This window comes from Phyllobates terribilis, unplaced genomic scaffold (assembly GCF_046119375.1).
Source record: "Phyllobates terribilis strain yellow unplaced genomic scaffold, ASM4611937v1 Scaffold_2__4_contigs__length_985480577, whole genome shotgun sequence".
NCBI lineage: Eukaryota > Metazoa > Chordata > Amphibia > Anura > Dendrobatidae > Phyllobates > Phyllobates terribilis.
In genome coordinates, this window is record NW_027362762.1 from 195,291,386 (window position 1) to 195,306,155 (window position 14,770).

Sequence of the window (14,770 nt, forward strand, 5' to 3'; positions counted from 1 at the left end):
TTCTCTATAGTGTGGTTGTTAGACAATACTGGCATACACTTATGAGAGACTAGCTACTGCCAAACGCCTCTGTCATTGACTTATCTCATGGCAGAACAAAGGATTGGACATGACCAAATCCAACATGCCCATTCCTAAAAACATTAATTGTATATGAATAGGCAACTTTAGATGCAGCAAAGGTCCCAAGATACTCAGTCTGGATTGAAGAAGTATCCACATACAGTACAGACCAAAAGTTTGGACACACCTTCTCATTTAAAGATTTTTCTGTATTTTCATGGCAATGAAAATTGTACATTAACACTTAAGGCATCAAAACTATGAATTAACACATGTGGAATTATATACTTAACAAAAAAGTGTGAAACAACTGAAAATATGTCTTATATTCTAGGTTCTTCAAAGTAGCCACCTTTTGCTTTTATGACTGCTTTGCACACTCTTGGCATTCTCTTGATGAGCTTCAAGAGGTAGTCACCGGAAATGGTCTTCCAACAATCTTGAAGGAGTTCCCAGACATGCTTAGCACTTGTTGGCCCTTTTGCCTTCACTCTGCGGTCCAGCTCACCCCAAACCATCTCGATTGGGTTCAGGTCTGGTGACTGTGGAGGCCAGGTCATCTGGCGTAGCACCCCACCACTTTACTTCTTGGTCAAATAGCCCTTACACAGCCTGGAGGTGTGTTTGGGGTCTTTGTCCTGTTGAAAAATAAATGATGGTCCAACTAAAGGCAAACCGGATGGAATAGCATGTCGCTGCAAGATGCTGTGGTAGCCATGCTGGTTCACTATGCCTTCAATTTTGAATAAATCCCCAACATTGTCACCAGCAAAGCACCCCCACACCATCACACCTCCTCCTCCATGCTTCACGGTGGGAACCAGGCATGTAGAGTCCATCCGTTCACCTTTTCTGCGTCGCACAAAGACGCGGTGGTTGGAACCAAAGATCTCAAATTTGGACTCATCAGACCAAAGCACAGATTTCCACTGGTCTAATGTCCATTCCTTTTGTTCTTTAGCCCAAACAAGTCTCTTCTGCTTGTTGCCTGTCCTTAGCAGTGGTTTCCTAGCAGCTATTTTACCATGAAGGCCTGCTGCACAAAGTCTCCTCTTAACAGTTGTTGTAGAGATGTGTCTGCTGCTAGAACTCTGTGTGGCATTGACCTGGTCTCTAATCTGATCTGCTGTTAACCTGCGATTTCTGAGGCAGGTGACTCGGATAAACTTATCCTCAGTAGCAGAGGTGACTCTTGGTCTTCCTTTCCTGGGGCGGTCCTCATGTGAGCCAGTTTCTTTGTAGCGCTTGATGGTTTTTGCAACTGCACTTGGGGACACTTTCAAAGTTTGCCCAATTTTTCAGACTGACTGACCTTCATTTCTTAAAGTAATGATGGCCACTCGTTTTTCTTTACTTAGCTGCTTTTTTCTTGCCATAATACAAATTCTAACAGTCTTTTCAGTAGGACTATCAGCTGTGTATCCACCAGACTTCTGCACAACACAACTGATGGTCCAAACCCCATTTATAAGGCAAGAAATCCCACTTATTAAACCTGACAGGGCACACCTGTGAAGTGAAAACCGTTTCCGGTGACTACCTCTTGAAGCTCCTCAAGAGAATGCCAAGAGTGTGCAAAGCAGTCATCAAAGCAAAAGTTGGCTACTTTGAAGAACCTAGAATATAAGACATATTTTCAGTTGTTTCACACTTTTTTGTTAAGTATATAATTCCACATGTGTTAATTCATAGTTTTGATGCCTTCAGTGTGAATGTACAATTTTCAAAGTCATGAAAATACAGAAAAATCTTTAAATGAGAAGGTGTGTCCAAACTTTTGGTCTGTATTGTATATCAAACCACTTTAGCAGTATGGCCCTGATTGGAAGTAGAAATTCCAAGCCCATACCTTCAAGAAGTAGAGTAGAAGCAATTGTATATAATGTTATAATAATTTTTATATATGACTTGTGTGAATGGTATAGTGCCCTGTAAGCTATTTCATTGTGTGTGCCCTGTGAGCTATTTCATGTCTTTCTTATTAATGCTGTATTCCTTAATGAACACATTAATCACACCTTACTACTTCATGCTTTCTACATTCTACAGGAGGATATTAGAGACAAACTTCGCTCAATCCCAGTCACTCTGACTTACAACATATTAGAAGCGCGGAACAGAAGGCAATCATCTGTAGACTCCTTGCCTCCTCTTATGCCTATTCTTAGTGAAGAAGAACCCAATGTCTACAACACAGAGGTGAGAAAGTGGCCAGTGTCTTATGTACAGCTTAGACTGACATGCCTAGAATTAAAGGGAAGCCATCATCAGAAGATGACATTGTTTAAATCAAGTTTTTGGGTTACAACTAGTGATGAGCGAGTATGTTCGGTTAACCCTTTCGGCGAGTATGCTCGGGCGAGTACCGAATATCTTCAGCGTACTCGGTGTTTTGTTTGAATCACTCCCGTGTGCATGATTTGCGACTGTTTGATAGAGTTAATACATGTGAGGAATGCTTGTTTCTTAAGCATTCCTCACATGTATTAAAGCTGTCAAACAGTCGCAAATCATGCACATGGGAGTGATTCAAACAAAACACCGAGTACGCTGAAGATATTCGGTACTCGCCGAAAGAGTTAACCGAACATACTCGCTCATCACTAGTTACAGCAAAATTAGTAATCTTGCAATTTTCACACTACTACTGTCTACTATCACTATTTTAGACTCATACTTCCTGTTTTTTCAAGAAGAGTTTGCAGGAGGCTCCTTATCATCAGAGGCAGGATTGCAGTGTCAAATGAAACCTCTATACAAAGCTGATAACACAGGATACTGCAATCACAATAGGTGATATCACAGTTGACCCTCCCTTCACAATGACCGTTGCAACCGCTCATTAGACACCTAGATACAAAGTATTGGGAAATAGGTTACATAGGATAGAGTCAGGATCTGTTTTTGTGCCTATGCACATGTGTTAACTAACAAATAAAGTAGCACTCTCTAGCGCTATAGCATGCAAACATGAAATACATAAAATTTGAATTGCATTACTGCTCTAGAAAATAGGAAAAATTGAGAATACTTAGTGCATTAATTGGCCAACTCATGTGTACCCAGTAGCCACGATAAGGCGATTCTCATTGCTGGGAACCTATCTAGTGTGAATCCTCTCTTAGGCTGAAGCCTACATCTATATTGGAAGGTAAGATCCTGCTATAATTAAAGCCGCCTGAGATTGAGGGGTGGAATGCTCAGTCAGAGAGCCTATGTATACAAATATCAAAAGACTGACCATCACTTCCAAAACAGAAAACTGATGTGTACAGGTGCTTACTAAGAATAGCCATCTCCATATATAACAAACAAAGTAGCACTCTGTAGCACTATAGCATGCAAACAAGTAAGCCCCTGTACACACCTGTACACCCCGCATTTATGTCATTTCCAGTCCAAACAGTTATTATAATACACTTGCCTCGGTGTGCTGCAAAGATTTCTGCCGACTGCCTGGGTGAATGGCACAGCATGTACCTCAAGTACAAACACATTGGAAGACATTTTGCAATATTCTCTACAAAATGAATGCTTTGGAATTGTGATATTTAAAGAGATGTATAAATATTATTCACATCTTTAAAAAGTGAAAGCAAGTTTTTTTTTTTTAAAGGAATGAAAGCTGTAATAATGTAAAAGTATGAGCAGAGAGAATATTGAAAAAAAAAAGTTGCTATGATAATATAATCTGATATCTTCACACCAGGTACACTTCTTAAGAGAGGGATGTGGAGAAGACAAAATCTGTCATAGTAACCTGCAGCTGAATTATATTTTCAACTCTCGTGTAGGCAAGGCTGACCAGTTTGTTCCACTGCCGGTGTAAGTATGTAGTGATGTTTCCTGGGTTCTGCTTTTTCTTCATGCTTTTATCTCATTACCCTGATGTTGAAATCATTGGGGCAGAGTTACTATTATCAGTGTGCTTCCTATTTATGCAGAAAAAAAATTGCCAAATTTTGATACACATTTTGTCATTTGACAGAGAGTATGGCTAAGGCTAAGTTCACATGTCCAGTAATCATCAGCAGACATAACTTTTTTGTCCGCCTGAAAAAAACTGATTTCTACTGGATCCATTTATTTAACATTGAAGTCTATGGAAAACTGATCCGATAACTAGTTGTCCCTTTTTCTATCATTTGAAAAGGATCCTTTTTTTGCTTTGTGGAGGTGGAAACTTAAATATTTACCATATACTACTGGAAATGTGAACTTGATCAGTTTTCCATCTTCAATGTTAAATAAACAGATCCAGGTGAAATCAGTTATATTCAGGAGGCCAAAAAAGTTGTCTGCACAACTTTTTTGTCAACGGATGGCTGCTGGATCCGTTTACACAGATGAATACTGGACATGTGAACATAGCCTTAGGGGGAACGTCTGCTTGGCTTGCAGGAAAAGGCGATGTGGCCTACAATGCTACAAAGTGCATAGATTTTTTATTTAAATGATCCTGTGTTATCTGTCTGTACTGTAAGGCTGTGTGCCCACTATGCAATTTTTAAGCGTTTCCGCATTGGCAACTCCACCGCAGAAACGCTTAAAAACCGCTTGATAGAAGGTCTGCTATGTTCCCCAATGATAATCCGCATGTGCTGTGCACATGCTGCGGAAATTTCCACTGTGGATTATCATTGCGGAAAAATCCGCAGCACTACCAATTATTTTGCGTAATCGCGGCTTTTTTGCCACCATTGACTTGCATTGAATCGCTTAATATCCGCATGACTACACGTACACATGCGGATATTAAGCGATTCAATGTGCGGATAGTACCCGGGTCTGGAGAAGAGGAGACTCTCATCCAGACCCGGTTGCCATAGTACCTGTAAAAAAAAAAAAAGAATTTAAAGTAAAAAAAAAAAAAACACATTATACTCACCGTCTGATGGCCCACGGTCTTCTATCCGGTGCGTCTTGGCTCCCCGGTGGCTCGCAATGGAGTATAAGGACTGTCCATGAAGTAATTCAGTCATGTGACAGGTCACGAGACCACTGATGTCGGCTGTCGCGTGACCTGTCACTTGACTAAAAGACGTCATGGAAGGTCCTTTTACCTCACCGCGAGACAACGGGGAGCCAGGACGCATCAGAGAAGGAGACCGGGGGCCATCGGAAGGTGAGTATAATGTGTTTTTTTTATTTTTTACCATTTTTATTTTTTTTTTTAACTAACTTGGTCACATTATATAAAATCCATGCCAGTTGCACGGATTTATATAGTGTGACCAAGTTGTCAAGCACTTTCCAAGTGATGCTAAAATCGCTTGGAAAGCGCTTGACAACCTGCAAGCGAAATCTCATGTGCAAAACGCGTGACAGACGCTTGTCTCTGGCAGAAAAAACGCATGTACAATCCGCATGTACAATCCGCATGTACAATCCGCATGCGTCTTTTCTGCCGGGGAGATGCAGAAACGCTGAGGAAAAATCCGGAGCATTTGTGCATCGTGGGCACACAGCCTAATATTGTGAAAGCTGCACTGAGCTCTCTATTGTATTCTCTGTTCTTTGTGAAGTTGGTTTGCCTGCTGTTCCTTAAAGGGAATTGGTCACCAGATTTTTGCTCCTCATCTGAGAGCAGTATGATGAAAGGGCAGAGTCCCTGATTAAAAACAGTGTTATCTGCTGCAGATCTACCAGTTCTCTGAATGCTGAGCTCTGTATGACCCCACCCACACCACTGATTGGTTGCTTCCTGTGTACACTGTGTATAGGCAGAAAGCTGCCAATCAGTGGTGAGGGCATGATTGGACTACACGGCAGGAGGCCAAATAGTCCTCTAGTAATAATCTCCTGCTGATAAAACACAGATTTTGTAAAAATTACACCAAGCAGCCCAGTAAGTGACACATCTCTGGCATCAGGATCTCTGTCTCTACATTATGCTGCTCTAAGATTAGGTAGAAAAAACTTGGTGACAGATTCCCTTGAAGTGTAGCAAACCTAAATGCCCCCTTACAGATTAGACTAAAGTTGTCTGAACTCGCTGATATCGATGGGTTCAGCTAGCAGTCTATTGTATATGGGCTTCTATGACAGATGATGTCAGAAGAGTTAAGGATCCGACATGTCTGATTTCGGACTGCTGATGGTTTTGTTCTTCAGACATAAGCCGCAGACAGAGATGTCTGGTGCAGGAGCCCTTGGCAGAATGACAACTCACAATACTATCAGGATATGATCACTGCGGACTGCAGCTTAACTCAAGTTTGGTTCAAACAAGTCATAAAAAGTACATATTCAGCTCTGCTACATCATTATGTAAAGCTTCACTTACCACATTCTATATTTCCCATCATTTTAAATTATGGAATAATTCAGATGAGAATTATGTTTACTGTGATTCTTTCATAATGTAAAGCAGTTCATATTAATTTTTTGAAAAGTACAATAAATTGAGCTGAGTTGCAGTTCACTACATAATTGGTGGTCAGGTGCGCCACTGTGCGAGAAAAGCCATGAAGGAGCTGCCCCGACGCTTCAGATGAGAGCCGGAGTATGAAATACCCACGATGTAGAGAACAGATGACATTTGATGTCATTTATGACTGGGATTTCCCTGCCGCTGCTTCATTCCCTAAATATTGAATTACTCCATCTCATAGTACAGAAGTAATGGTTCACCAAGGACCAAGGATGGAGAATTGTACCTCTTCTTTACTTTTGCTCAGTGTAATCATCACAACACATTTCCCTGCAACTAAAAAACAAAAATACAAAATTAGATTATCAAAAACAGAATAATATGAATAATCAAATGTATTTTTGCCTGAGAAAGTAGTGAGTGAATGATAAGTGTTTCCCATGTGACATCACCTGCCGACTACTGATGGCATACTATACCGCCACAGTGTAGCATTATTACAATGGGCCGGTGCTGTCAGGCTAGGAGGGCATTCAGTCTACAATTGGGATCTAAAAGGAAATGTAAAGATTTGCCCAATACAAAAAAAGTTATTTTCCTGTATGTTCAGAAAAATTTAAGATGAAAGAGTCCAATCTATATCCCTAGTGCATAACATTAGTGACTCCAAAAACAGTGCCAGAAGGCTGCCCCCATAAACAGTGCCGGAAGACCGACCGGCCCCCCCGAAACAGTGCCGGAAGACCGGCCCCCCCGAAACAGTGCCGGAAGACCGGCCCCCCCGAAACAGTGCCGGAAGACCGGCCCCCCCGAAACAGTGCCGGAAGACCGGCCCCCCCGAAACAGTGCCGGAAGACTGGCCCCCCCCGAAACAGTGCCGGAAGACTGACCCCCCCCGAAACAGTGCCGGAAGACTGACCCCCCCCCGAAACAGTGCCGGAAGACTGACCCCCCCCCCGAAACAGTGCCGGAAGACTGACCCCCCCCCCCCGAAACAGTGCCGGAAGACTGACCCCCCCCCCGAAACAGTGCCGGAAGACAGCCCCCCGAAACAGTGCCGGAAGACAGCCCCCAGAAACAGTGCCGGAAGACAGCCCCCAGAAACAGTGCCGGAAGACAGCCCCCAGAAACAGTGCCGGAAGACAGCCCCCAGAAACAGTGCCGGAAGACGGCCCCCAGAAACAGTGCCGGAAGACGGCCCCCAGAAACAGTGCCGGAAGACGGCCCCCAGAAACAGTGCCGGAAGACGGCCCCCAGAAACAGTGCCGGAAGACGGCCCCCAGAAACAGTGCCGGAAGACGGCCCCCAGAAACAGTGCCGGAAGACAGCCCCCAGAAACAGTGCCGGAAGACAGCCCCCAGAAACAGTGCCACCAGCACAGAGTGTCACATGACATTGCCCTTTGAGGGGAAGCTCACTGCTTATGTTTTTATACAGCTTCCACTGAAGTGGCAGAAGAAATAGGAATACTTATGCTGCTTGCTCCCCCTAGTGGCTCCTGCAAGAGTTGCCCAATATATTTATGTTGTAAATCGTTATTCCAACAATATTAGACTGCAGGAGAGTTGTCAGTCACATCTTTATACTGCATTGTAATGGGAAAGATGCCCAGTCTGGAGTGGAGTTTCTATAGTAGACAGGACCACATAGAAGTGTAGACAGGGATGACATCAAGGGGTGGGGTAGAAGCACAGTTGCTTTAGAGAACTGTAAGGTATTAGAGACATTTAGGGAAATGATGCTTTATAAATTGCTTGATAATTTTTTTTTTAGATCCTTGACTACACTGCAAAGCGAACAAGTCCTCTTACCCGCAAAATAGTTTCTAATCATATTTTAGTACAATATAGTCCTGATGATCAGAATGTGTCCAGTCAATAGTTCCTATTTATGAGGAATCTGTGTCTCTGAGAAGTGTATGAAAATTACCTCTTCAGAGATGAAGAAGACTTGAACTAGACGTAGTGTCCAATAGGGGGCACTAGAGTTCAAGTCCTCTTTCTCTCTGAAGAGGCAGTTTTTCATTTTTAATTTCCCAAAGGAGCATTATATGGCTTATAAGCCTCCTCACACTGGCATGATGACAAAAATGTCACTCTCCACAAGGAGAAACGTTACCCCTTAGATCTGAGAAGTGTATAATGCGGGGGTCTCCAACCAGTGTCTTGTTAACCTCATATATCTCTCATGGCTGATGTGTGGCTCGCGGCTCTATGGTAGGGCATGTGCCACTTTATGTATCAGTGTCAACAGGATCATTGTTATTTGTTAGGGGGGCAATCATGGGGCATTATTCTATCTCCATCTCCTCCCTCAGTAATAGGAAAGTCTTTTTTCACTGAATACAGATTTTACCCCAGAATTGAGAATTTTGATAATGACTGATCAATTCTGGAAGAGAAAGAAGCAGATCTCTCTGATAAGATATATTACAAAGTTGTTTATTTTCATGTCTACTATTCGTTTATGAAATAAAAATTAAAACAATGGTTAAGCTTTAAATAAAGGTGTAAAGAAAGTGATAGATAAATGCATTACTTTTTTAGGAGGAATGACCCCACCTGATGACTTGTAACTTGTTTCCATAGAGAGAACATGATGCCAGTGTTTTCACTGACAGACCAGAAGGATGTGGTGCTGAAGATCACAGTTAATAACTTTCCATCAGACCCACTTCATCCTCACCTTGATGGAGATGATGCTCATGCGGCACAGCTGATCGCAACCTTCCCGGAAACCATGTCCTACTCAGGCGTCCGGCCGGCAGCTGTGGTATGAAATATGGCAAACATTAGAGAGCGTTCAGTTTAATAATATATGTGATTGTTTGGAGAGAGTGCTGAATCTGGATAAGAAGCTCTTACCTAACAGACACACTGGGAACTCATGGCATTATTTTGGTTAAAATTGTGGGCATTACTGGCTGGGTAATTTCCAAAGTTGTCCGACCCTGGCCTAAATTGGAATCTGCACCAGGTTTTTGCCACCTTATCTGAGAGAAGCATGATGCAGATACAGAGATCCTGATTCCAGTGATGTGTCACTAACTGGGCTGCCTGCTGATTTGATAAAATCACTATTTTATCAGCAGGAGGTAATCACTAGAGGCTAGTAAACCTGCTGCTATGTAGTCCTCCATATTCATGAGCTTTGTATATCTCTGCCCCACCACTGATTGGCAGCTTTAAGTGCATAGGCATACAGCTGTCAATCAGTGGTGTGGGCGGGGTTATACAGAGCTCAGCATTCAGAGAACTGCTCGATCTGCAGCAGAGAAAACAATGATTTTATGAAAACTACAGCATGCAGCCGAGTAAGTGATACATCGCTGGAATCAGGGTCTCTATCCCTAGATTATTCTACTCTCAGTTGGGGTAGAAAAAAACTGATATCAGATTCCCTTTAAGTGGGCAAAGATTCAGTTTGCTGCCCTGACTGTGTATTTAAATACCCTGGCCACACAGGTAAAGTGGCTTGTTGGCACACACCCTGGTTGCCCTCCTGGAGATATATGCTGCTTTAAGATTAATAGGAGTCTGTGAATAATTCTAATAAAATATTTAATAGCTTTTAAGATACAGTATTTTTCGTTCCCAGGACAAATCGGTGTTTTGCACTTCCAATGAAAATGCATCGCAGGCAGTGTGTGAACTCGGCAACCCTATGAAGAGAAATACCGAGGTGTGTTGTCTTCTGTTAGGAGGTGACCTGTTCTTTATTGGTCATATGTGGTTTTCAGCAGTCATCTTATTATCACCACAGACAGCATTGTAATACAAGGTAACACATATATAGATAAGACATGACCCAACATTCACAATAACAGCAGCTCAGACAAAATGTCCACATCTGTAATCATGATTGGCAAAAGCGCAATATTTATCAGTATTTGGTTTAAATTAGTAGAAAAAAAGAGAATAAAAAAAAAGGTGATACATTTCCTTTTATCTTCTTTAGACCACGTGCACATGTTGAGTATTTGGTCAGTTTTTTACATCAATATTTGTAAGTCCAAATCAGGAGTGGAGAAATCAGAGGAAAAGTATAATAGAAACACGTCATCACTTCTGTATTTATCACCCACTCCTGGTTTTGGCTTACAAATACGGATGTAAAATACTGATCAAATACTGAACGCCTTAATAATACAATCCTTTTGTCTCAGGTAACTTTCTACATGGTTATCAGCACCCAAGGAATTACTCTAGAGACCACCGAGTTGGAAGTAATGCTAGAGCTGGCTACGTAAGTCACTGTCTGATATAATGTTCAGAAGATAATATATGACTGTAATTTATAAAAAAAAGACAGGAAATGATTTGTTTTTAGTTCATTTGTTACCTATCATCATTGCAAGACTGGGGTCTGGAGGAGATGCATGGAGTGGAACGGGGCCAGTGCACTCTAGTCCACGGCACTGCAGAGCTACAAGTACATGTGTTTGGAGCTTTAGGCCACGTTCACACATTCAATATTTGATCAGTATTTTATATCAGTAAACAGGAGTGGAAAAATCAGAGGAAAAGTATACAGTAATAGAAAACAAGTGCACCACTTCTCACCAAATACTGAACACGTGAATGTGGCTTTAGACTTTGACAAGAGTGGCTGCATGAAGCCACGACCTGACACTCAATTCATCTTCTTCTGGTTGCAGTTTTGCATCCAGAAGAGAATACTAGACACAAGTCCCCTGTTCTGGTGATCACCGGGGTCCTAATAATGGATTTAAGAAATCTCAAGGAAAAATTGTCTGAGGCCACGGCCCCACTATCAGTATTTTGTCAGTATTTTTTCTAAGGAGTGAGAGACAAAACCAGGAGTGGGTGATAAATGCAGAATTGGTGACTTGTTTCTATTATACCTTTTCTCTGATTGTTCCTCACCTGGTTTTGGCCCCCACTTCTGAGAAATATACTGACCAAATACTGATAGTGGGGCCGTGGCCTGAATGTTGATACCACTTATGATGGTTTTCGTGGATTACCAGATTTGATTTCACCAGTCTCCAGCTCCCAGACCGTGCTAAAGGACCAGCATTCGTTGGACCAGTGCTCCTGTTTTGGGTGTTTGATCAGTGGAGCGCGGCATTAGTTGCATTCATATACTTGTGTCTTGTAGGATAAGTGAGCAGAAAAACCTGACTTCTGTGTTTGCCAAAGCCAGAGTGATTATTGAACTTCCTCTGTCTGTCTCTGGGTAAGTAAAAAATGATGCTTAAAAAGCTCAAATCCTATTACTCGGACATGCATCAATTATTTAATATAATTATATACCGTAGATAAAGTGCAATATTGTTTGCCACAAAGCTCATGTAATATTGAGAGGGACTTTGCTGTCTTCTGTTACAGGGAGGCCACACCTAATAGACTGTATTATAGCGGGGAGGTAAAGGGCGAGTCTGTGATGAAGAACGAGGAGGACGTGGGCAGCCCTGTAGACGTTGAAGTTACCGTAAGTTTACTGACTTTCATGTTAGTCATATAGTCATGTATTCATTGTTGTCCCATGTACTTAGTGGCTTAAACCTGTTTACTTCTTCAGGTAATGTGCACAAGTTGTGGAATAGTTGCAAATTTTCGTTGTGGAGTGCATCACCACATCTGTCCACAGGTTTCTAGTGGTATTGTAGCTCAGTCCCATTCATTTCAATGAAGTCAAGCCGCAATACCAAGCCCAACTCATGGACAGATGCTTTTGCAATCCTGAATAAAGCTATTAAAGGGGTTGTCCAGTCCAAATGAATAAGTCTACAGTCACTCTGTGTGACTGCGGACTTCTGAATCTCCTGAGAGCATGCACTGTCCAGTGGGCGCGGCCTCGCTCCAATACACTTGTGTGAAGCTAGGCCACGCTCCAGCTAGTGACACGTCCTCACTCTTTACAAGTGTATGGAAGCGAGGCCGGGCCGACTGGCCAGGATTATGTATATCGCATACATACCCTCCGGTCCCAGCTCAGAAACCAGAAAATCCCTGCAGCGCACAGTGCGAGTGTTGGGGAAGTTCATAAGTCTACAGTCACACAGAGTGACTGCAGACTTATCGATTTGGACCGGACAACCCCTTTATTGGTGAATTTTTTTTATACCATTCTGGAAAACATCTACAGTATGTTCCTGCACAGTACCCTAATGGGACAGCTGTCATTTTCATTTATTTTTTTTCTAGCATTTACTGAGATAGCTTCTTGGCTCTGGGTATAGATGTAGATGCAGTGGCTTCATATCGTGCTCTGATTTGGCCTGCACCCTTCATTTATGGCTTATGGATTTGCCATATTAGTGGTCTGTTCTGTACAGAACTATGGGGTGGCCATATGCAGTGGGTACGGAAAGTATTCAGACCCCTTTAAATTTTTCACTCTTGGTTTCATTGCAGCCATTTGGTAAATTCTAAAAAGTTCATTTTTTTCTCATTAAAGTACACTCTGCACCCCATCTTGACTGAAAAAAACAGAAATGTAGACATTTTTGCAATTTTATTAAAAAAGAAAAACTGAAATATCACATGGTCATAAGTATTCAGACCCTTTGCTCAGTATTGAGTAGAAGCACCCTTTTGAGCTAGTACAGCCATGAGTCTTCTTGGAAATGATGCAACAAGTTTTTCACACCTGGATTTGGGGATCCTCTGCCATTTTTTCTTGCAGATCCTCTCCAGTTCCGTCCGGTTGGATGGTTGAACGTTGTTGGACAGCCATTTTCAGGTCTCTCCAGAGATGCTCAATTGGGTTTAGGTCAGGGCTCTGGCTAGGCTAGTCAAGAACGGTCACAGAGTTGTTCTGAAGCCACTCCTTTGTTATTTTAGCTGTGTGCTTACAGTCATTGCCTTGTTGGAAGGTGAACCTTTGGCCAAGTCTGAGGTCCAGAGCACTCTGGAAGCGGTTTTCACCCAGGTTGTTACGCTCGCGCCCGGACTGACTGGCGTGAGCGTGATTAGTGATCCCACTGTACCATGAACCGAGGAGTGCCTGGAGGGGCGTAACTAAGTATCAACCCGATCCGACCAAGGTTGCACGGCGGCTTAGTCGACTCCGTGGACCAAGGAGGAACCGAGCAGAGGGACCAGGTGCGACTCCAGGTCAGACCCCGGTCACAGTTGTTGACCCACACCGGAGAATGCAGGAACAGGCAGGTTAGACTAGCATACAGGCTGGTGGGTATTGGAAAGTACGGCTGGTATGCAGACAGGTGGGCACTGGCAAGCACGGCTGGTATGCAGACAGGTGGGCACTGGCAAGCACGGCTGGTATGCAGACAGGTGGGCACTGGCAAGCACGGCTGGTATGCAGACAGGTGGGCACTGGCAAGCACGGCTGGTATGCAGACAGGTGGGCACTGGCAAGCATGGCTGGTATGCAGACAGGGAGATACTGGCAAGCACGGCTGGAGTGCAGACCGGGAGGTACTAGCAGGTTGGAGCGCAGGCTGGATAGGGTCCAGTACAGACTGGGAGACAGGTACAGAGCCGCAGATGCGGTAGACAAGCAGAGTAAAGCGAAACCGCCGGAGCGGAGGACAAGGCAGAGCAGAGAGGAACTGCTGGTGCGGTGAGCAAGCAGAGTGGAGTGAAAACCGCAGGTACGGTGGGCAAGGCAGAGCAGAGCGGAACCGCCGGAGCAGTGGACAAGGCAGAGCAGAGAGAAACCGCAGGTGCGGTGGACAAGGCAGAGCAGAGTGGAACCGCCGGAGCCATGGGCAAGTCAGAGCAGAGAGAAGCCGCCGGAGCGGTGGGCAAGTCAGAGCAGAGAGAAGCCGCCGGAGCGGTGGGCAAGTCAGAGCAGAGAGAAGCCGCCGGAGCGGTGGGTAAGTCAGAGCAGAGAGAAACCGCCGGAGCGGTGAGCAAGGCAGAGCAGAGCAGAGAGAAGCCGCCGGAGCGGTGGGCAAGTCAGAGCAAAGAGACACCGCCGGAGTGGTGGGCAAGTCAGAGCAGAGAGAAACCGCTGGAGTGGTGGGCAAGTCAGAGCAGAGAGAAACCGCCGGAGCGGTGGGCAAGTCAGAGCAGAGGGAAACCGCCGGAGCGGTGGGCAAGACAGAGCGGAGCAAAACTGCAGGTGCGGTGGACAAGGCAGAGAGGACAGGGCTCTGTTCACATGGAACAGACTGGAAAATACAGGAAGATACGGAGGAAGGGAAAAGGGACAAGCAGAACCAGATACACACAAGGTACTTCCTATGAAGTAGCGAGTACTCACAAACAGAAGTACAGAGACAACGAGTTGGAGTTAGGTGCAGGTTCAGATACTGCAGGAAAAGGGAAGGTACGGACATAGAGACAAACAGGTAACAGGCTAGGATACAGTTCAGACTGGAACTGCTACTGCAAGAGATAC

The 14,770-nt window shown here is 43.9% G+C and overlaps 1 protein-coding gene across 5 annotated transcripts in view; it reads left to right on the forward strand.

Annotated features, from left to right (window-relative positions):
* The window catches only part of ITGA7 (integrin subunit alpha 7), a 218,412-nt gene that overhangs the window by 186,156 nt on the left and 17,486 nt on the right, over positions 1-14,770 (forward strand). For all 5 annotated transcript variants that reach the window (XM_073663764.1, XM_073663763.1, XM_073663762.1 and 2 more), the window contains 7 exons: positions 2,113-2,262; positions 3,773-3,888; positions 9,025-9,208; positions 10,034-10,117; positions 10,602-10,681; positions 11,558-11,635; positions 11,788-11,890. In XM_073663764.1, the coding sequence (XP_073519865.1) occupies positions 2,113-2,262; positions 3,773-3,888; positions 9,025-9,208; positions 10,034-10,117; positions 10,602-10,681; positions 11,558-11,635; positions 11,788-11,890 (795 nt within the window). The remainder of the gene's footprint in view (positions 1-2,112; positions 2,263-3,772; positions 3,889-9,024; positions 9,209-10,033; positions 10,118-10,601; positions 10,682-11,557; positions 11,636-11,787; positions 11,891-14,770) is intronic.